Source organism: Sapajus apella, unplaced genomic scaffold, assembly GCF_009761245.1.
Source record: "Sapajus apella isolate SASKATOON/1434 unplaced genomic scaffold, GSC_monkey_1.0 scaffold27, whole genome shotgun sequence".
Classification (NCBI taxonomy): Eukaryota; Metazoa; Chordata; class Mammalia; order Primates; family Cebidae; genus Sapajus; species Sapajus apella.
Window position 1 is genome coordinate 19558869 of NW_022436967.1, and position 24467 is coordinate 19583335.

The following is a 24467-nucleotide window of genomic DNA, read 5'->3' on the forward strand; positions in this document are numbered from 1 at the left end:
TGATTTCTCCAGCACTCTTCTCTTAACCACTACGTGTTATAACACAATAAGATTGAACTAACATAACAAATCTAAAAAAAAAAAATCTGTCCTCATCTCTCCATGTCAGAAATAAAGCTTAATGATCACGGGATTATTCCAAAGAATAAGAGAAATGAAATGCTAGGTAAAGCTGTAAATTAGTAGTGTTCATCTTGCTAATGAAGGAAAAATAAATATTTGTTTTAAAATGCCTAAATACAATTTTGTCAAGAATGCATAATTTTTTTTTAAATTGTAGGCTGATTAAATTTAAAGATATAAGGTCAGTCCAGATGGCTCACACTTATAATCACAGCACTTTGGGAGCCCAAATGGGAGGACTGCTTGAACCCGGAGTTAGAGACCAGCCTGGGCAACAGAGCAAGACCCTGTCTATACAAAAAATAAAAAGTTAGCCTGGCATGGTGGCACTTGCCTATAATCCCAGCCACTAGGGAGGCTAAGGTGGAGGATCACCTGAGCCTAGGAGGCAGAGGTTGCAGTGAGTCATAATCACATCACTGCACTCAGACTGGTGACAGAGTGACAACCAGTTTCAATAAATAAGATAATAAAATAATTTATCAGTCCAACATGCATCAAGGCAGGTCAAGGGTTAGTATGGAATAAGGATCCAACTCATACTGTGAAAGACAGGCTCTTACCTAGACTGTTAGAGTTTCGCTCTGGCACAGAACTAAGCCACATGAATAAACAGTCATGATGGAGGGATGAAGGCTATGCATGGGTCCATGGACTCCCACTCTCCTAGCTGATCCAGTGCTGCCTCTGGCAAATGTCTAAACAAGACCAACGATGAGTTCCTAATATGAAGCCATCCCTGGATGAGATCTCTGGCATGTTGATTATCTTGGGCCTGTCCTACCCTAGAAAACGTTGCAATCAAGCTGGACTCGAACAGACACATTTTGAGGGTATGATGTTTCCTTTCCTGCCAGCAAAGCCTCAGCATCTGGGGGCTACAAAGCGTGATCCACTGTCATAGAATCCTGCTCGAAATCACATCAGACCAAGGAACTCACAGCAAAAGCGGTACACCCCTGGGTACATGATCATAAGATCCACTGGATTTATGACATGACATATGGCCTAGAAGCTGGTCTTTTGAAGAGACAGCTAAGGAGCAAGTTTGTAGAATATATATATATATATATAACTAATCATTACATGGTACTCTATCCTCAACAGACGAAATATATGGATCTGGAAACCAAAGGGTAAAAGAAGAAATTATCCTTTTGCCATCACTTCTCACTCACTCAACTCTGGCCTTTGTGGTAGAAATCCTATTTTTCAGAAGGAAATGCTTCCTTCAGCAGACACAGTAGAAATTCCATTAAACTTAAGCTGTGATTGCTACACAGTCACTTTGGGGTCTGTGTGCTGAAAGGTCAAGGAAAGCAGTCACTATCCTGGCAAGAGTAACTAAACCAAAGCATCAGGAAAAGGTAGGTTGCTGTTCCACAATGGGTATAGAAAGAAATATGTTTGGTACCCAAGTGATCCACTGGAGCATCTTTTAGTAATTCCTTGCCCAATTCTAAAAGAAAATGTTAGGTGCAGCAGCCACAGCTTGGGAAGCACATAATGGCCAGGGTCCAGACTCCCTAGGGAAAGTCCCCAAGGGCTTTGTATTCTGAGAGAAGATATACTGTGTTATAGCAAACCACTGTAGTTATTAATGTTTTTAATGAATTTATACAACTATTACAAATAGGAAAGGAACAATAAACACAAAAAACCAAAACAGTAATTCTTGGTGGGGGAAGAGACAGAGCTGAGACTCGGATGAACACAGGGAACTTCAACAGTTTGGCAATCCCTCCAGAAGAAAACCCCAACATAAGGATTTGAGCATAAGCAGTTTATTCAGGAGGTTATCACAGGAAACACTAGTAAACTACTTGTTTCCCTGAAAAGCATGGAAGACAGATGGGAAGGAAGTAAATCTATACAGGCTAAGTTAATACGCAGGTTATTACTGTGGACAACTGGAGCTCAATTTCACTTGGAGACTATTTCCTCTTGGAGATTGTATAAGCGCAATTACATTTGCACCAATCTAATAAAATATCAAAGTCTTCTTATCTGAAGACAGGGAGCTTAGATATATATCCACCACCTTTTGCCCATTATTAGGTGAGGGTTGGTCCTGGTAGCCTTACCTCCTTGGCACTTCCAGCTTGCCCTGCCTGCAGGAGACAAGCATATTTCTAAGGCTAGAGGGGTATACAGAGGCATATCATCTCAGGTGCTTGAAGTAGACAGCCATTCATGTCTTTTAGGAATACTGAGAACCAAGGAGATATGCCTTCTATTATACTAGTCTACTTTTTAAATTGGGGGTAGTCAAAGGGGTATTTATTGTATTATTTGCCCTAAACACATGAAATTTATATTAAGTAAACTTATACACATTCCTTAAATTATCACTTTATTCTTTGCAAGATGTTTGTTAGAAATGTGGACTTCTTAATATGTTTTTATTTTCATCCATCTTCTGCTCATTTGCAGCAATGGAGCCATAGACTCCCTTGTGTCATTGGACTGTAAATCATTATTTCCAAAAGTTGGGCCTTCATCGCAGAAAGGCAGGTGTAATTCAGTTTAAATGTGGTATTTGTCAATCAGAAGGAACTAATTTTTAATAACTCTTTAGATAGTAAATTTTAGGAAAATAGCATGATATGAAATTAAACTTGATTTATGTGTGGTTTTTTTTTTTTGTTTTTTTTTTTTTTAAGCATGTGGCTCATTTTTATATAGTAAGATTTTGGTGTTTGGGGTTTCAGAGTTCACATATCATAAAGTATGAAAGCTTTTTTGATTATAATTAATTCAAATTCCAATTACAGTATTCCAGGCAGAAACAGTTCTATAAAATCCCCTATTGTGCGGCTGGCATGTTACGGTTTTGGTTATTAACCCAAACGCACTACAGGCTAAGCTTAAGAAGGAGGTTAATTCAACTGACCAAGGAAAACAGAGCTGATAACTGGACTATACTTTGCAGAACAATACATTACAGTTGGACTCAAGGGAAAAACTGGGAAACTTGGTAATTTGCACCTGGTTACACAAATGGCCAAAGGTGCCGAATTATTTTAGAGAATTATCGTTATCCTTTCAAAATCCTTAGAGCCAATAGCTCTACATAAGGTAGTTAAACAGATACCAAATATTTACTGACTATATTACCCCTTTAATAGAACAGTTTTTACAAAAAATTGAAAAAAAGTTTTTCAAGGTTTTGAAAAAAAATCCTATGCCTATAATACAGTGCATATCTGTATTCTTTAATAGGAAGTTCAATATAAGGCTCTGTCAACAACTACCTCCAAGGTAGCTGAAGGTTAATAAATCACTTTTTACAAAGGAATGGACAATTCAGTAGCTTGAAAGTCCTTAATTTTTCTCTGAAGAAGACCAGACACATCAGTCTATATCTGGAGGGAGGTCTCTACTTACATTGTCTACAAATTGACCAGAAGCTGTGGAATAAGCTATTTCAGAATAGCTCACAAAGGTTAAATCTATAGAGGTAAAGATGAGGGCATAATAGAGGTGTTGGTAACATAACATGTTTAGTGGGACATTTCTAACAGTGATTATGAGAGTAAAATGCACTGTGATTCCCTTTAATTTTACTTACAATTTTTGCTCCAGGCCTACTTGTTGAGGCACACCAACTTACTATTTCCTTCGTAACTGTAAACATTTCTATTTCATAGTCATTAGTTTAACTCTAAAATGGACTAATCATTAGAATTTGAAGATTCTATTTCTCCTTCATACACAAACTCAATAAATGGATGGATGGATGGATGGATGGATGGATAAATGGATAGCTGTAATTTAAATTGGAGATTTTGACTGATACAACAATATGCAAAATACATTTCAAAGTGAAGTGTTGGACCAGAGAGCCTAAATTTCAAGGATGGTGACTGCTATTAAGTTCTAATACCCACAACACAGATATCAAAGATGATGGCAATTGAGAGAACTTTTTTGAAAATTATTTCAGTGGAAAAATAAATGTACTGTGAAGCAACAGTGATGATAGTTGTCTGCAATACATGTCAAGATGGTCACTGAACACCATAAGGATTTCCCGCACAATCTTACAAGTAAATTTTTGGTATCTTGTTCATCATGGTTTTTCATATTAATAATTATTTTTAAAAATTTTATTAAGATATGTTTATGTTGGCTGGGCACAGTGGCTCACACCTGGAATCACAGCACTTTGGGAGGCCAAGGCTGGCAGATCACCTGAGGTCACAAGTTCGAGACCAGCCTGGCCAATGTGGAGAAACTCTGTCTCAACTAGAAATACAAAAATTAGCTGGGCATGGTGGCATGTGCCTGTAATCACAGCTACCTGGGGGGCTAAGGCAGGAGAATTGCTTGAACCTGGGAGGTGGAAGTTGTAGTAGTAAGCTGAGATTGTGCCACTGCACTCCAGCCTGGAAGACAGAGCAAGTGTCCATCTCAAAAAAAAGATGTGTTTATCTTGATTGCTCAGTTTTCTGGTACTTCCTAAAATTTTGCACTCAAATAAAATATATTACTACTTTCACCCTAGTCCCAGCCCTGAGTGGGGGCATACAGGGCAATGTCTGACCCTTACCACAGCCTGCCAAAGCAGCCTAAGACAGCAGGATAGAGGTGGGAGACTAGGAAAATAGTCTACTCTGTTCTAATAGTGGGTCAAAATATGTGAAATCTAGGGATTAGACGAAGAACAAGAGATAGAAGTATCAGCCTGTGGTCACTAGATATGAGTTGGTTAAGGAGCTGTGAAGCCAGGTTGACAAGTGGGTTATCCACATGGACTTCAAGGTCACCCAGGATGATGACAGGACACAGATGATGGTGAGCGAGTGCCAAGATCTTCAGTGATAGAAGGTAGATGATAATGCTAGAGGGAGTGGATGGTAGATAACATGACAAAGTAGACTCCCAAATGGGAGTGGTCTGAAAAAACAACATTTTATTTTGAAAAAGGCAGAGACATAATGGTTTGGATGTGGCAGTAGGGAGCTGTGAGAATGCAAACCCATCGTTTTCTACCTGTGCTATGAGGGGCACAGGAGATGAGCAACCTCCGATCTACACTGCTTGAAAGGGACTCATCATTTTTGGGATAAACCCAGGCTACTAACAAGAAGCCACAAATACATCATGCAAGATCATTCAATGGACACATGAATCTTCTAAAATGGCCGTTTTCTTAGGCTGTTGTGTTATTAATGAGTGTTAGCAAGCCACACTCACTACTCTAGGGTAGACATTCTCCTGCACACTTCTGTACATTTATAATCTCTTTGAAAGAAAAACAACCAATCATCCCAGGTACAAACTCTAAAACATAATTAAATAGGTCATAATATTCCTAAAATTTAGAGGCTATTCATTAAAACAGAATGAAATAAACTTTGTCAGCAAACTTTAGAATTCTCTCTCATTCCCCATTCACTGCTAAGGATTTGACAGTAACCTTAAGACTTTCCTGTTACTCTTCCTATCTGTCCCTCAAATCCTTCTTTCATATGGTTCTGATAGAGACCTCTATTTTTTTACATGTAAAAAGCTAAACAACTTGAGATAAAAAAAATAGGATATATAAATTATGAGATGATTAGAATATGCCTTAAAATGCTATTTTGCAATAAGGATATATAAAGAATAATACTCTACAAAAACACTCCCTTCTATTATACAATGGGATAAATGGATTTTTGTGATCTCTAAAACATTATTCCTTTGAGATGAGATTTTAACATCCTATTGCCCTTGCTAATGATGTAACTGGACTTCATGATAACAATATTCATTTGGTTATCATGGATCAGCTGTTTTTTTCTTTTATGAACTACTCTGAGACCTTTAGAAGGTCATTAACACCTCGGGGGAGGAGGGTTGCCTGACTCGCTCTTGGTAATTCAAGTAAGAATCTCTGAGCAATCAGCATCCAAGCTAAGATCTGAAGCAACAGAGGCATGGACATTCAGGGGATTGGGGACTGCAAGAAGTTTAATAGATCTAGATCTTAGAGTACACGGTAGGGAATGGAAAAAGTGACGGGAGACTTAAGTAGCAGCTTTGTAAACCATGTTAAGGACAGTGGTTTATACTTCCCTTTGCAGGAATGAAATAGGGATCCACAGAAGTTTCTGCTGATTTCCACTTCTTCCAGACTACTACTGAGTGAGTGATGCTGACTGCAGAGCCCAGAGAACGAGGGCATAGCTATAGCTCTACCTCAATAGCATCTGCATCCACATGCTCACATACACTTAGTCCACTCACATCCCCAAAATTATCAAAATGCAAAAGAAACGGCTAGGTCTGCCCTTAGCTTGTTGGCTCAATCATATCATCAGTAGGAAAGGTCTGTAGGGAAATTGGCACCCAAGTTCTGTATATTCTTTTCTAGATAGACTACAGGTAAGTGATAGAAACTGACAAGCTACAGAGCTGAGGAGCTGGAGAAGGAAAACTGTAATGTTAAATATGTAATCTGAGCATTAAGAAAAAAAAAAACTAATGCTACTCTACAGAAATAACAGGATTTCCTATCTAATGTTAAATTAAGTCAATGCCACTGACAACTTTAAGACTGAAAGCTTAACGTGCTTATTTTTGTTAGCAGGCTTGTATAAGCCCAAGTCCTATTTGCTTTAAATTGATCCTATTTGGATCCTTCTGAGAAGCTTAAAGTGGCCATGAGACATGGGTGAGGTCATGGTGAAAATGGTAAGAAGCCATTTTGGTTTCTTCCTGCCAGCCTTCCTTCTTGAGCTAGGCACTTTCATTTCAATTGCTATAAGATTATATGGTAGAAAGATATAATCCCAGAGGGTTATACAGTGTAATAATATCCTTAACGGGCAAATCCAAGGTATACCCAGCCCCAAGTAATACCTAAGTAACTTTTAGGTGACTTTCTCATAAACACCAGATGGCATGGATTTTTTTACCAAAATATAATAGTGGTTTGAGACCCAGCATGCTTCTAAAATATTGTCATTGCTGCCGATTTCCTTTCTCAGTGACTTAGGAAAGAAACAAACGTTTCTCTATAAGTTGAGATCTATAAGTTGTTCAAGTGAGTGCTTTATGGAATTTTATCAAAATAAATAATTTTGATAAAATTATCATAAAGTCTTACTTTACAAGATAATTGTGTTGTGACATTTAAAAAATTGATTTTTAAATTCCCATTTTGATCTTTAAAAAAATAACTGTTTTATCATAAAGTCTTACTTTACAAGATAATTCCTGTTGTAAAAAAAGGATAGGTTATGGTTTCATTTCCCAAATGTTATTTGATATATGCCATAAATTACGTTAGCTCCAACATAGTATGCCCTTTGAACATAGAAAAACAATCTTCAGACAACATGCATTCTAACTTTTGAAATAAGTATGCCCATTTTATACACACACACACACACACACACACACACACACACACAGTTATTATTAACATCTTCGATTTATTGATGAGAAAACTGAGACTCAGAGAGTTGCATAATCTGACAAAGATCGTGCAGAGTAATGTATGTTTAGTCAGTACTGAAACCTGTCAATGGGTTTTGTTTCTAAAACACAGATTCTTTTCACTGTAACACATTTCTATTTCAGTGACCACACATATCCATTTTTCTGACCTAGAAAGATTGAATTCATCATCCATAAGCTTCTGAGTTGACAAATCACCATAAGCAGTTGACTACCTGAGAGACTCTTTAGTCCTCAGTTTTAAACAAACTTTTCTACTTCCCTCCAAGCTGAAAGTATATTAGGTTAATGGTTTCCAAATGATAAGGTATTAAATCATTGACAAAAAGAGAAAAAAATCACAATGCACCCAGTTTTGAAGTAAAACTTAAATGATGAACATAAACAACTTTCCATTATGACCTTTGTCCCCAACACATGAGTATGTATGTGTTTTTTCTTTCCCTTTTTGACATTAAAAAATTATTTATTTATTTTTTAGAGATGGGGTCTCTCTGTTGCCCAGGCTGGAGTGCACCGGCATGATGACAGCTCATTGCAATCTCGAACTCTTGGCCTCAAGAGATCCTCCTGCCTTAGCTTCCCAAGTAGCTGGGACTACAGGCACATTCCATTACATCTGGCTAATTTATTTTACTATAATTTTTAAAGCCAGGCTCTTGCTATGTTGCTGAGGCTGGTCTCAAACTGCTGGTTTCAAACTCCTGGCCTCAAGTGATTCTCCTGCCTCAGCCTAGTAGCTGGAATTACAGGCAAGAGCCAGTGCACCTGTAACTCTTTTCCCTTTTTAATGAAATAATAGAGCTAGTAGAAGATAGTTTGCTTTTTAATGTGCTTACCTAATAAAATAAAAAGTGAGCAACTCAAAATAAAAAAAAAAAAAATCAAACAATACAAAAGTGTTTAAAAGATTTATAAATCAAAATATAAAATAATATCAAAATTTAAAAACCAGGATTCTATTTCCCAATGGTCTATTCAAATCTGTTAGATATATCTTCCCCTGATCCTAAGTAATATCTTGGGCAAGCCCTAGAGCTTCTAAGACTAGTAATCAAAACTCTTACTTCACACCAAGTTTCCTCCCCCAGCTTGGCCTGTTCCAGGTTGGCACTCAGAAGCAGGGAAAGGAGAGACATGGTGACCTTTTCTTTGTACCTTTCTAGCTACCCTCTACACTCTGAGTCCACATACATGTTGAGATGTGACTTCTGACTCTACCGGGTTTGGGAATGAGAGGCAGTGAGAGTAAAACGAAGGAGTGGTTTTACCTAATCGCATACTTAAAACTGGCTCTTGTTCTCTCTGCACATGGCAGATGTTTAAAACTCATTCTTTCTTTTATGTGAGTTTTTACACTATCCAGCAACATTTATACCTCTTGAAATTTTGCTCAGTGGCCTATCACCATTCAAGATCAAGACAAAAATCAATGAGCAGTTATTGTGTGTCATGCACCGTACAGAGTGCCAGGATATTTATCCAAACTCTTGGCAATGCTAAACACAGTGCAAAAAGACATGGTAGAAAACATATTTTATTAACTTTAACTTTTCAACTGTAAGATAATTGCTGTTGTGAAAAAGGGACAGGTCATGGTCTCATTTCCCAGGTGTTATTTGATATATGCTATAAATTATATTAGCTCCAATATAGTGTGCCCTTTGAACTTAGAAAAACAATCTTAGGACAGCATGAATTCTAACTCTTGAAATAAGTATGCCCACAAATTGTAGTTTAAGGCAGAATAAGGATGCTGTTCATGTTTTAATTCAGTTTAATTTCAGAAATCTCAAGAATGCACAGAAAGATAATTAAAATTGCTTGACATAGAGTAGTTAGGTGATCTCTGAACTTTAAACTTCCACGTCACAGTATGACGTTGGTTCTAAGATAAGAAATAGAATAAATTCTCGCCCAAGGACAGACCTAAATCTCTAATTGCCTGGAGGCTGACTCAACTGAAATCATCACGTTTGATGGCAACTGGAAGGTAGACCAGAGTAAAAACTATGACAAGTTCATGGAAAAAGTGGGTAAAGACTTTATTTCTATGTTGCTCATTCTTTGCCTTCTTACAAACACTTTTCTTTCTAATTCCTAAATCTCTGGGCTTAGGGATAGCTGCTGATATGGTAGTGAGGATCCAGAAGATGCTCAGAGTAGGGAAACCATGTTCTCACTTCTTATATTAGGAAGAATCCACCATCTCACTAATGGAAGACAAGATTCTTTGAGTGCTGTTCTCTGAAACACACCAAAAAGATCCAGATATGTTTCTTTTACTCTTAAAAATGACTTTTTTGTTGTTTACAGTAAGAAAACGGTGGCATATAACGATAACTTCTAGATTTAAAAACATTCAATTCTAGGGGTTGGAAAAGCCAAGACCATATAAGAAAGTAATGGAAAAAAGTCTCTTAAAATTTACAGCTCTGAATAAGTTAGATTTAAATCTCATTTCTTCAAACTTATAAAAGTTGCAGAATAATGTTGAGAGGCTATGTATTTTCTTCAGGGGGCTTTAATTTAACTGATTTTTAAATTGATACCAATACTCTGGTAGCCCATATACTACAGAAGATAGGCAAACAAATTCATGTCATTTTCCTAAAAGAAAAGTTGCATCAATTATAGCCTACGGTTTAGGATTTCTAAGTTCAAATTTATAAAAGTTGTAGATTCTTATAGTGATTTTTGACTAAAATATTTGCTAATTTGCTCGTTTTTGTGTCAGTCAGAAATGCCACAAGAAAAAAACAGAATTATAAAGTTCAAAATTTTAAAGCCACTATGAAAAACAAACGGGAATTTAAGAAAAAAAGAATACTGTATATGTGGAATTAAAGATGTGCTTCCTTATAAACATGAGTATACATTTTAATCCTTCATTTGATATTTCTAGAATTTGACTTACTTAACACTGAAATGAACAGTCTGTTAATCTTATTAAAGTTGCTCAGCTCTAAGATTCTGTAATTCTGTACTCTACTTAATTTTTCTCAAGTTTTGGAAAAACAACTTTAATCAGTTTTCTTGATCTGACTGAACCTGAACTTCTGTAGAAGCAATCTGAATGCTCTTAGTGCAAAGGCAATTTTACTGAGTTTTCTTTCCACCCTCAAAAATAACAAGCAAACAAAACAGAACTTGGAAAAATAAACACTTCCTATGGCATTTGACTTTATTTTCTCCATTGCCTCACCTTTTGTAGGTGTTAATACAGTGAAAAGGAAGCCTGCAGCTCATGACAATTTGAAGCTGGCAATTACACAAGAAGGAAATACATTCACAGTCAAAGAATCAAGCACTTTTAGAAACTTTGAAGTTGTTTTTGAACTTGATGTCACCTTTAATTACGACCTTGCAGACGGAACTGAACTCTAAGAATTTTTTTATGAGTAATGCATTCTTGATTTTTCTACCAAGTACTGAAATGATCTCTGCCCTATTTCATTCGATAGTTTAGTTAATGCAGGTCTCCTTCATTTACTGAAGAAGGCAGTGAAGTTTGTTCATGTTATGTACTGCCCAAATTGGCAGGGTATTTAAATGTTATGCTTTTATTTTTATACACATCTGGGAAGAATCTGAATTGAACAATATAAGAATTAGAAAAATACCTTTGAATGACTGAGTACAGACCTATTCATAAAGAACTTTAAAACTATGTTTTTAAACAGTACAGCAACAGGGCCAAGACCACATCTGCCCTGCAAGCACAGAGCCTTGCCCTCACCACTCTGCAGCCCGTCCACACCCACCACCAGCTCACCATGGACGACGATATCACTGCAATCGTTGTTGACAATGGCTCTGGCGTGTGCAAGGCCGGCTTCGCAGGCAATGATAACCCCCAGGCCATCTTCCCCTCCATTGTAGGGCGCCCCAGGCACCAGGGCTTGATGGTGGACATGGGACAGAAGGACTACTATGTGGGTGATGAGACCCAGAGCAAAAGAGACATCCTGACCCTGAAGTACCCCATCGAGCATGGCATTGTCACCAACTGGGACGACATGGAGAAGATCTGGCACCACATTTTCTACAACCAGCTGCGTGTGGCTCCTGAGGAGCACCCCATGCTGCTGACTGAGGCCCCCCTGAACCCCAAAGCCAACCGCCAAAAGATGGCCCAGATCATGTTTGAGACCTTCAACACCCCAGGCATGTATGTAGCCATCCCGGCACAGCTGTCCCTGTACGCCTCTGGCCGTACCACTGGCATTGTGATCGACTCTGGTGATGGGATCACCCACACTGTGCCCACCTATGAGGGGTATGCCGTCCCTTACGCCATCCTGCGTCTGGACCTGGCTGGCCGGGGCCTGACTGACTACCTCATGAAGATCCTCTCTGAGCGTGGCTACAGCTTCACCACCACAGCTGGGCGGGAAACGGTGTATGACATCAAGGAGAAGCTGTGCTACGTCACTCTGGACTTTGAGCAGGAAATGGCCATGGCAGCCTCCATCTCCACCCTGGAGCAGAGCTACGAGCTGCCCAATGGCCAGGTCATTACCATTGGCAACGAGCGGTTCCGTTGCCCTGAGGCACTCTTCCAGCCTTCCTTCCTGGGCATGGAATCTTATGGCATCCACGAAACTACCTTCAACTCCATCATGAAGTGTAATGTGGACATCCACAAAGACCTGTACGCCAACACAGTGCTGTCTGGTGGTACCACCATGTACCCTGGCATTGCTGACAGGATGCAGAAGGAGATCACGGCCCTGGCACCCAGCACGATGAAGATCAAGATCATTGCTCCTCCTGAGCGCAAATACTCCGTGTGGATCGGCGGCTCCATCCTGGCCTCGCTGCCCAGCTTCCAGCAGATGTGGATCAGCAAGCAGCAGTATGAGGAGTATGGCCCCTCCATCGCGTACGGCAAAAGCTTCTGGCGGACTATGGCTTAGTTGCGTTATACCCTTTCTTAACAAAACCTAACTTGCCTAGCAAACAAAATGAGATTGGCATGGCTTTATTTGTTGTTTTGTTTTGTTTTGTTTTGGCTTGACTCAGGATACTGGAATGGTAAAGGTGACAGTAGTCAGTTGGAGCAAGCATCCCCCAAAATTCTACAATGTGGCTGAGAACTTTGTACATTGTTCTTTTTTTTAATAGTCATTCAAAATATCATGAGATGCATTGTTACAGGAATTCCCCTGTCCTCCCAAAAGCCACCCCACTTCTCTCTAAGGAGAATGGCCCAGTCCTCTCCCATGTCCACACGAGCATTGTTTTTGTGTAAATTATTTAATGAAAAAAATTTAAAAATTTTTTAAATTTCATCTCAGTATTTTTAAATTTTGTTTTATTTTGAAAGATTTTAGCCTCTGTGGCTACCCCATTTTTGTCCCTCAACTTGAGATGTATGAAGGCTTTTGGTCTCCCTGGGAGTGGGTGGAGGCAGCTAGGGCTTACCTGTACACTGACTTAAGACGAGTTAAATAAAAGTGCACAACTTAAAAAAAAAAAAGTACAGCAACAGAAGCTTTTAGAGTTAATATGTAACTTAACTGTAATGCCACGTAATATGTTGAAATACTAAAAGAAAGGAATCAATGAACAACTTAAGGAGTTACCAAATGGAAAGGTTTAATGCACTGTAGGTCATTGGGAGTGTACCTCTTCATGTTTAAGAGAACACATTTTAGAAAGCCATTTTCAAACATTTTTTAAAAACTTTTTTAGCCTCAAAATTTTTCTATTTAAATCACGTTTGTAATGACAATTTAACTACTGTAATGTATTACTTATTAGTTATGCCTTTCTTTAATTAGTTTTACAATCACACAAATTAAAGCAAGCACAGAGTTGTTAACCTCTCCATGAAACTAATTTTAACCAAGACTGTGTTTCTGGACACATAACATAAAAGATTCAGAAGGAAGGCCTGCTCATCTGCCTTGAAATTCGGCATATGGAAATTATTGAAAAAAACAAGCATAATGGTTACCTGTACTACTCTGTAGTACTTTGCAATACTCTGTAGCCTAATGGCCTGGGTTCAATCCCGACTCTGTGACTTTAGGTGAATTACTATGCCATTTTACAGTCTCCTCTTCTGTAGAGATAATAGTATCAATTTCATAGGGTTACCACGGAGATTAAATAAAAACGTCTACAGAACTCACAACAGTGTCTAACATGTTTAAAAGTCCCATTATTATTATTATTATGTAGGGTACCTGGACCCTTGAGGGAAATAAATTTATTGGAAAATTCAAATGGACAGACAATGGAAATGAACTGAATACTGTCAGAGAAATTATAGGCGGCGAACTAGTCCAGGTTGAGTTGCAAAATTTATAGCTGTTTTCCACAGGCAAAAATGACTACATAACAATAACTTTTGTCACTGCTGAGCTACATCTCCAGTAAACAGACTACTTGTTTTCTCGTAAATCCTTCTGATTTTAAAAATATTGTATAGCTATTTTCTGATGCCTATTTACAAAAGAGAACATAATATATGTCAAATAGCTAATGCCTATTTTAACTGAAAATGTAAATGACTACAAACCAACGTGTTTCTAAATGGCTGTATCCTATATCTGAATAAAATGTTGCTATCAACTACAAGAAAAAATAGTATAAACTCATTTAAAACTAAGATGATACTTTTTCTTAATGTCTTAAAACTTTTTCTTAATTTTCTACTTAATTAACATTTAATTTAGATGTAAATCTTATGGTAAATTCTTCTGTTTGTTAACACCTTTTAGACTTATGTATATAAAGGAGTAGAATCCAAAAGAATCTTTAAAAAGGATTGAGCATTATTCGCAGAGCACAGCCAAAAATATAAATTGGACAGAAGATTTATATTGTACCAGAACTGTTCTCTCACCACATCAAGTATAAGGTTGCTGACTGATTGGTCCTTTTATAAACATTGGTATATTTCCATTCTTGCCAAAGCAAAAGAAGTAAAAGCTAATTAGGATTTAATTTGCTTTATATTCTCTAAGATATATATTTACTAAAAAAAATTGTGACATTTTTAAAAGCAAAAATAAATATTGTTCCCATGTTGTTTTATATGTAGCCTGGCCTTTTAAAAGAAAAAATATGTGAATATGCACTGACAGATTGTTTTGGTAGAGAGAGGGTCTTACTCTGTCACTCAGGCTGGAATGCAGTGATCAAAGCTCATTGTAATCTCAAATTCCTGGACTCAGGCAATCTTCCTGCCTCAGCCTTCTGAGTAGCTAGGACTATGGGTATATACCACTCTGCCCAGCTAATTTTTGTTTTGTTTTGTTTTTATTTTTTTAGAGATGGGGTCTTGCTATATTGCCCAGGCTGGTCTTGAACTCCTGGGCTTAAGCGATCCTCCTGCCTCAGCCTCCCAAGTTTTTTTTTTTCTTTACATTTGATAAACTTTAGGCTGCATATGAGTCTTTAAAATCGTGCACTGATTATGAATAAATTTCTTGCACTGATTGTGAATATCTATTATTATAAAAATATACGCTCAACAAGAAAACTTAGAAATAAGAAACACAAATGTAAAATAAATATTTCCATAAACTCATAATCCAGATATAATTGCCATTCTGATTTTGATAGATGTACTCCTAGTCCGCTTTCCTGGGGGTAGATATTTCCCAATATATACCACTTTGATTAGGATGATAGGAAATAAATGATGCACTAAGTTAAATTAAGTATTATATTACATTTTTCTACACATTAGTGATTCCCAGAAATAAATGATATACTAAGTTAAATTAAAAACTGTATTACATTTTTCTATACATCAGTAATTCCCAGGCCTGGCTGAAAATCAGGATCATTTGAGAAACTTCAACAATTTCTGTATACTTAATCTCCACTATTATTCTACTATATCAGAATCTCTAGTAGAACCAAGAATTCGTGAAAATTTCCTGCTGATTTTGATGCAGCCTGTCTACTAACTGGTCTCTGAGAACAATGGAGATATAGTTACCAATGCCATTTTTAATGACCCCCTTCTTTTTTGTTCTTGTATTTTTTGTCATATAAACACATATATTGCTGATGTTCTTTTTTGTTGTTGCTGTATTTCTTTTGGCATAAACACATACATTGCCAATTTTCCAGGGCTCAGAAAGTGTACTTTTATGCATATTTTCTCAGGATGTACTATTTTGTGTGCTTCAAAGCAGGGTATATGTTAGGGGATGGAGGGAGGGGTCAAATGTTTAAGCATTTCTAACTCTATGGACTTTTGACAAATTATTTTTCACACTGATGCAGACAACAGCTTAACATTTACATAGTTCTTACTACATGTCATACATTGTTCTAAGTGGTAGACACATATGACATATACATTAAAATGTACAAAGAAAAGTTTGAGTACCTGATGAAAATGAATAGATTAGAGAGTATGTAACCTTTGAAAGTTGAATGCTGAGTGTTCTCACTTATAAGTGGGAGCTAAATAATGTATATACATGGACACAGAGTGTAGAATAATAGACACTGAAGACCTGGAAGGGTTGGAGGGTCAGCCAGGGAGGGGTGGGGGGTGGGATGAGGGATGAGAATTTACTTAATGGGTACAATGTACATTATTCAAGGGTTGATGGTTACTGTCCAGACTTTACCACCATGCAATATATCCATGTAACAAAACTATACCTGTCCTCCTTAAATTTATACAAAAACCCTTAAATCTATGTTCATTTTATAATTTCATAAAAATGTTGACACAGGAAATAGTAATTATTTAAATTTTCACATGCTTCTCTTCATAAAAGCTCAATGTACTTTTAACCCTCTACTCTTATCTGTCTACCATACGCAAATCAGGAAAAGGCAGGTATTAATCATTTGAGGGAGGCAAAGGCATAAGGAAGTTTTTTAGCTTGTCTAATACTATGCAAAGTCAATGATGAACAGAAGAATTAAATGTAGGTCTTGACTTCCAGTCTAGATCATTATGATCTATGCTATTACTTAGCCTGTTATAAACAAAAATATATTAAGAAAAAAAAAGTCCTTAATTCCTCAGTGGCACCCAAGAATAGCACTCTAAATGAGTCAGGTCAGGCTGTAAAATAATCATGTTCAGTGTTTAGACACATCTATTTCTAGTCTCATTGCAGGCTTACTTTTTTCACAATTTATATCCTTTCTAGTATTAAATTTCCACGATTTATTAGTATTGGAGAGCAGACTATTATTTGTTACACAACTACCATTTCAATAATCCTTTTTTGAAGAAACTAACCTTGTCATTACAAAACCCTGCTTGGCCAAAAGAGGGTCCCTGAACCAACAGCACCCAATCTACCACAATTTGGCCAGATCATGAGCTCTGTGCAGAAGGGAAAATAACAACTGACCAAACCTACAAGAACCTCTTTTTAGCAAGTGTGAATTTGAGAAGTGTACAGTTTGTAGCTGATAGGAAGGAAAAAGGTTTACAGAGGATATATAGGGCAGTAAATAACTAGAAGTAATGAGTACATGAAACCATGAACAAACAGAAACTATAAGGTAGATACCAGAACGTTGGGGCAGTCAGGAGCAGCTGGAGTAGTAGAAGCTGAAATATTTACACATGAAATATGTTATCTGGGAGTTGCTTTCTCCCCAGTCTAGGGTAGGGGAGGAAGAGGTACAAGCTGGCAATTCTTGCAGCAGTTGCAAAGTGCCTGACACATAATAACACATGATAAGTTCACTGAGTAGGAACATGGGAATCCATTATACTCATTTCGGTGCTTTTGAATGTTTTTGAGATTTTCCATAAGAAAAAGTTAAAAATCATAAAATTACATACACATATAACTCCAGAAACCAACTACTTCACATCTCTTCCACTGCTATCACCTTAGTATGAGTCACCATTATCTTTCTCCTGGATTACTGTCATAACTCCCTAAAAAGCCTCCAAACTTCTACATTCCCTAATCTACCCACTTTAGACTCTTTTTCAACACAGCAGCAAGAAGGATCCTTTAAAAATCTAAATCTGATCACGTCGCTTCTCTGCTCAAATTGCTGCATGGCTCCCATTTCACACAGAGGAAAAAGCCAATGTTCTTACAATGCCCTGTAAGACCCTATACGATCAGATCCCCCATTACCTATCCAACAGGTGATCCTGTTTTCCATGAAATATCTGGGTGAAGAGGGTTTCAAGCAGAGGAAACACCCTGGAGCAAAGACACCAAGGCAGTAGCAAACCTGATAAATCTGAAAAACATAACCTGGAAAGAGACCCCAAGATCACCCTGAGCTGACCAAAAACAAGATCAATGTTCAGAAAACACAGGCTGACTCAGTCTTCCTAAAATTCAGGAATGATGTGGTGAAAGAGAATAGGTTTTAGAATCACTGACTTGCCAAAATTCTTGTCTTCCCATTTGCTGACTAAAATTCAAGTTCTGATTCTCAATTTTTCTCACTTGAAATTCAGGGGAAATGTAATGATTTTCTGAGACTGTTGCTAATTGAGGTATTATGTGTAAGACACCTAGTGTAATACCTAGCATATAGCTGGTATTCAAATGTAACACAAACATGTACCCTTCTCCTGTAGAGAAAATGCGGGCAAAGTATATCCTGAGTAGATGGGAAAACTCTTTTCTTAAAATACCTCTCATGGAGTCTGCATGAGAGAGAGTGAGCCTTGGCCTGGTAGATGAGAACACTTAGTTCCAGTCCAGCCTGTGACATAACTAGCTGGGGACTTTGGGAGAGTCTCTTTCTCTCTTTGGAATGCAGTTCAATCATCTTCAAAATGAGAGGATTGAACTAGATCTCTAAATTTTCTTTCAGTGCTAAGATTCTATGATGTCAGAATAACATTTGGTGATTCCTTCCCTTCTTAAGCAGCCCTTTTGGGTGTGGGTCGCAGGGGCAGGGTATTAGAATAATAGAAGGTAGGATGGGAAGAAAATAATATTTATATTATAAAGTGTGGCAGGTTTCGTGGGTGTATGTCTTGTGCAGGCTCATAGGGCCCTGTACTCTGTTTAATGATCTTCTGTACTGTCCTAAAATTCTGAATGCTTTTTGAACAAGTTCTGCATTTCATTTTACACAGGGCCCTGAAAAGGACGGGGTGGTCCTATTTCTACAGACTGGCTATTAATAAGTACAAAAGATATTTTCTATGAGAAACTCCAGAGAATAGTTGCAAGGCATCTCTTGGCACCTAAAGAGACATGAATGGATGGAAAAGATAGTTGCCTGGGATAGAATGGAAGTGAGAGAGTGGAGATAGGGAGAGGAAAAATGAGGTAGATGGTCACTTCAACATTATAAAGTGCTTCTTTACCTTTTGCTACTTGCTTTCTCGAAACTATAGCATAAGAATGCCATCTACTGGTGAAGAATACAGACTCTTTCAGAGGTTTCCAGTGCAGTCTCTTCACTGCATTTCAGTGTCTAGACAGTGTTCTAGAAAGGGTTGACATGCCATATTCTGCACTTTAAAATGATATTTATTAAATGCTTCTTCAGTTCCAAACTCCATACTAAGCAAAGTTAATACAAACACTCCTCTTGAACCGATCCACTAGAATTGCTTTCATTTATTGAACAAAAAATAAAAAACACTATGTGCCAGGCAGCAAGTATTTAATGATGAACACCACTGGGAGAGATATTTCGGTCATTTAGAATTTCCTCAAATGGATACAATTCTCAGGCTCATCTTGGGTCTGAGCCAAAATACCAAGAATAGCATCATAACCTTCAGCATTGGATGGTTATCTAGAGTAGGGTTATACTTTCACTCAGTATGTGCTAATATGCACGGTGGTATATATTGCCTTCAGGCCCAATGACAAAACTTCAGGCTATTTTCTGGAACAGTCTTTACTGGAAAATTGACTGGAAAAGAAAAATAAGTAAGACAGTGGCAGAATATGAAAGTTAGGAGCAAATGGTACAAATCAATAGCCATGGAAAAGCATAGTGTTCCAGAGGGCCTCTCTCATCCATGTACATCCTCATCAAAGTTTCCATTAGAAGGAAGGATTCCAAGAAGTCCTCTCTGCCATGTAATCAAGTTTACCAGAAATGACAGAGGGAGCTTAAACAATTAGTAATAGGACTGCTGTGAAGATGTAGCAGAATTCTGAAGGAGGGCAGGCAAGGAAGTGCTCCCTAAATGTCAGCCCAGTTTCAAAGCCACATCTCTCAGGTGACAGGTAGTGTAACTGGGTTCTTATCAAACTTACTGAAGAAAATACCTGAAAGTCAAAGAGCAGCAATCTTCCTAAACTTGAAACCAAAATGTCCTTTAAGTGAAGGAGTGTATGCTCAATGCCATTTGTTGGTTTTAATTTAGAAACTTTTAACAAGATACATTTTTTAAAAAACGATACTGAAGGACATAGATGTGACACAGATCTTCTTCTCTTTAGCATATCCTCAGAAAAGAGCAATCTCTGTGAAGATGGAGGTTATTTCACAATCCCAGTCCAGACTGAGTGTTTGTCCCTGCATGTTCCCGTGGCACAAGGTGTTCAACTCCAGCAATACCATTTCTCTGTATTCAATCTGCTTGCCTGCTCCTCTAGTTTGTGAGCTATATGAGAGCAAGGATAGGGTCTTATATTTACACCCTACACCGTATCCCTCTAACACATAGTAAATGTTAATGATTGTAGTTTGAGGCATGCTGGACAGCCCCAGCCTCAGAAAGCCAGCTTTCCCCATTCTTTCTTATACCCAGAAGTTCTACAGAGGGATTCAGTCCTTGTTGTTCTTTACACACAGATAAACTTATTCTGAACCAGATCACCCTAGCCATAGCTGATTAGGTCAAAATGGCCAACTGATCCAAGGGCAGCCAATGATAGGAAAACTTTGTCCATGACCAATAATTCTCATTAATTAAAATCAGGTAGGGTCTCTCTGTTGAGAATTTGTCTTCAGTACACAGAAAACATCATTAGCTAGTAATGATGGGCAAAAGTTAAAAGATACAGATGGAAAAGCAAACAACAGAGGCCATGAGGTAAGAGCAGTCATGATGAGTAAACAAAAACTGGATAAAAGAAAAGAGGGGTGAGATAATACATTTAGATGTGGAAGTAATGAATTACTGTTTCTGGTGGATAAAAACATAACTTGTTCAGTATAGGCTCCTTGGATCCCGAGTAGCCAAGAATATATATTTCTTTAACCAAATATGAATCAAGCACCTACCATGTACTAACTATCACATGAGTTTAAGTGGTGAACCAGACAAATCTATTTTGTTTCCATGGAACTTCAATCTAGCTTAGAAGCTTAGAATCTACACATGGAAGACATACTGAACAAGTAAAAATTATTATGATAAGAATTATAAAGGTGTAAAGGTAGGCTCTCATAGAAATATATGCTACCTTGAATTACTTTATCCACTGAACTATTTTTCATAAGATGCTTGATTATATGGACTTCCTTGAATTCTTAAAAGGCCTAATTCACATTTCAGACTCCTGTCATTCTTATTCTCATACAAATTGGCTCCTAAGCACAAGGAAGAGATCATAAAATCTAAATGCCTTATTTATAAAACACAGTGCTAATTCAGATACAGTTAAATGCAACTCCTACTACCACTACAAGTTAACAGTTATTAATACATGGTGTTTCCAATGTGCCAGAAATTTTTCAAAGTGTTTTATAGTACCAATTCATGTTCATCATCACAACAAAGCCTATACAGTAAGAACAATTATTACTAGCCTCATTTTACACATGAGAAAACTCAGGCAGAGAGAGGTTATATAACTTGCCCAAGGTCAACAGCCAGTAAGTCACTGAACCAGGACTTGAACCCAAGCAGTCATCATAGAGTCCAAATTCAATTTTATTTAATGTGGTTATGTAGGTAAATTTTCATTTGAAATATCATCCATCAAATACATATTAAGCATGTCTTATATGCAGGCACTATATGCCAGGTGCTTATCTAGGGGTTACAGATACAACAAAGAACAAGACAGACAAAAATCCCTGTTGTCATGGAAGGGATACAGATAATAAACAAGAGAATGAAGTGAAATATATTGTACATTTGATGATATAAGTGCTACTGAGAGAAAACCAGAAAGAGAGATGTGGAGTGTCAAGAGGTGAGATCATGGGTACAGTTTTAAATACAGAGTTGGATGGCATTCAACAGATAACATTTGAACAACAGTCTGAAGGGAGTTAGAGAATAAGCCATTCTAAGTATGTTTTAGTCAGTGCCTGGATTTGGATCCTTGAGCCAGTGATATTCCTAAAAGAGCCTTGGAATTACACTGAGTGTTTCTGTGCTCTACAACATAAAGAGTCTCAGGCTCGATACAGTAGCTCACACCTGCAATCCCAAGTACTCAGAAGGCTGAGGCAGGAAGATCGCCCTTGTGCCCAGGAGTTCAAGGCTGTAGTGAGCCATGATCATGCCACTGCACTTCAGGCTGAGAGAGACCCTTTCTGAAAAAAACAAATAAAGAGCCTAATTAGCATAGCCTATGTGGGCTCAAAGTTGCTCCCTAAGGAAGAACAGAGTAATGTAACAAAATAAGCTTTATGAAACATGCAAAAGACTCCTATCATTTGAACTGGAATTTCTGAAGGATTATTTTGTGAGGTTAACAATACTGAAAACTTTATGAACTCTATTCTTCCCAGTTTCTAGCTGTTACAAAACCAATACATGATCTATTTTAGTCTGCCTGCATTACAAATTGAGGAAGTCATTCTCACACCACGGAGAGTAGCTCTAACTGCTTGTGGGGGTCATATTACTCATTCCCTTATGTTCTTAGGGAGTACCCTTAATCCCCAGTAGGGAGAACCTCTATGAAAAGAAAGTTGTTTATGAAATTTAGTGTGCATGGGAATGATGAAGGAACACAGGAAAAGACCAGAGCTGTACTATTCCTACATTCTATAACTCTGACCACTATTGAACCATGAGCCTGTTTCCCTCTTAAGTTGACTTAGGTAGCTTTTTGGTGTCATCTTTTACCTCCTACGCCTCAAGCTTTTCAAAATCAAGTAACATGTCCCCAACCTTGAGATCCTGTTGCAATACTCCAACAGTTTAAATGAACAGAACTACACCAGTGTGTGGTCCATTTGCCAACATAGAAAGCAGGAGGAAAATAAACTTCTTCTTTTGAACTCTGACAATACTCTAAATTTATTATTTATTTTTAAGCATGGGAACATCTTTTCAAAAGAAATCCTCATGGAAACCTAACAATGCCTACACTGTCAATTCTACTCTGCACCTAGAAGAGGGTACACTAGCTCATTTTTAACGCAACAGCACTTGAGGTTTTCCACTTCAATACTCCTTTCAGGGAGTAAAGAATGGCATAACCTGAAGTTGTCGCAAGAAGCAATTATCTGGAGCATCTGGACTTGTTCAATCAGATCTGAGAACAAAGTACTGGACTAGATGGTGTCCTCAAAGTCTTACCATGGGTCATGGAATATTAGGGTTTGGCAGGCAGCAGAAACTCATCCTTTCACATCAATAACTACCTTTTGGGCTATCAGCTGGGACAAGGGGGCCAAAAGGGCTGAGGTATCTTCTACCTCACAGACCTATTGTCTTCTAAGCTTTTCTACTTTCTTTTTTTTAGCACCTGAAAACTTCACCTTTTTTTTTTTTTTTGAGACGGAGTTTCGCTCGTTACCCAGGCTGGAGTGCAATGGCACGATCTCGGCTCACCGCAACCTCCGCCTCCTGGGTTCAGGCAATTCTCCTGCCTCAGCCTCCTAAAACTTCACCTTTTAAGACTTTAAAGAGCCCCACTTAAGATATAAAAGGCAAGGGCCGGATGTGGTGGATCACACTTAAAATCCCAGTGCTTCCGGAGGCCAGGTGAAATAATCACTTGAGGCCCAGAGTTTCAGACTAGCTTGGGCAACCCAGTGAGACCCTGTCTCTCTATATATATACATATAAAAATACATAAAGAAAATTATTTACTTAAGAACTGCTACCCTGATTGCTTCCAGAGAGTCCAATTTAATAAATTACAAGAATGATCTGTTTTAGAACTTTAAGGTTGATTTAGTCCCCTAAAGAAGACCAGTGTGACTTTTTGTTGTGGGGAAGGTGAAGACTGTCAAGTATTAATATTCTTTTCTTTTGGGGTGGGGGGGGCTCTTTTACTGTGGTAAGATACATATAATATATAATTTGCCATTTTAATGACTTTATATATCAATTCAGTGACAATTATAGTCACAATGTTGTGTAATCATCACACCATCTGTTTCCAAAATTTTGTTATAACCACAAACAGAACCTTTCCATTAAGCAATAACACCCAGTTGCCCCCATCTCCCAATATCCTGAAAAATCACATATTTTCTTCCATTCTATAGACTGTCTTTTTACTCGTATCTGGCTTAAATGAAATGCTTATTTTATTTAGCACTTTTTCAAACATTAACACTTAGCATTATTTCAAGACTCATCCATGTTGTAGCACATATCAATACTTCATTCCTTTTTATAGCTGAGTAATAATTAGTTATGTGTATAACTACATTGTGTTTATCCATCCATTTACGGACAGTTGAGTTGTTTCCACTTTTTGGCTATTGCTAATAGTGCTGCGATGAAACAGCATAATTGGTGTGTACTTGGTGTACAACTATCTGAGTCTTTGTTTTAAACTATTTGGGTTATATACCTAGAAGCAGAATTGCAAAGTCATATGGTTCTTCTTTAACTTTCTGAGAAGCCTCTAAATTACTTTCCATAATGGCTGCATCATTTTACATTCCCACCAGCAATGTTAAAGGATTTAAGTTTTCCCACATCCTTGCCAACACTTGTTATTTTCTGTATTATTATATTATTATTGCCATCCTAGTAGATGTGAAGTGGTATCTCATTGTGATTTTGATTTGCATTTCCCTAATGAGAAATATGG

At 37.6% G+C, this 24467-nt stretch overlaps 1 protein-coding gene and 1 long non-coding RNA gene across 3 annotated transcripts in view; one reads left to right on the forward strand and one right to left on the reverse strand.

Annotated features, from left to right (window-relative positions):
• Window positions 1–24467, reverse strand: part of LOC116560890 — a 51102-nt gene that overhangs the window by 18183 nt on the left and 8452 nt on the right. The window lies entirely within an intron of this gene.
• On the forward strand, window positions 5570–12594 carry LOC116560887 (actin, cytoplasmic 1-like). 2 transcript variants are annotated; one of them, XM_032292443.1, is made up of 2 exons: window positions 5570–5575; window positions 11520–12594. In XM_032292443.1, exon 2 carries the CDS (start codon window positions 11592–11594, stop codon window positions 12489–12491), a length of 900 nt encoding a protein of 299 aa, XP_032148334.1. In that variant the 5' UTR covers window positions 5570–5575; window positions 11520–11591; the 3' UTR covers window positions 12492–12594. The 2 variants fall into 2 exon arrangements, with proteins under 2 accessions (XP_032148334.1, XP_032148333.1); XM_032292442.1 differs by lacking the exon at window positions 5570–5575 and having other exon boundaries at window positions 11349–12591.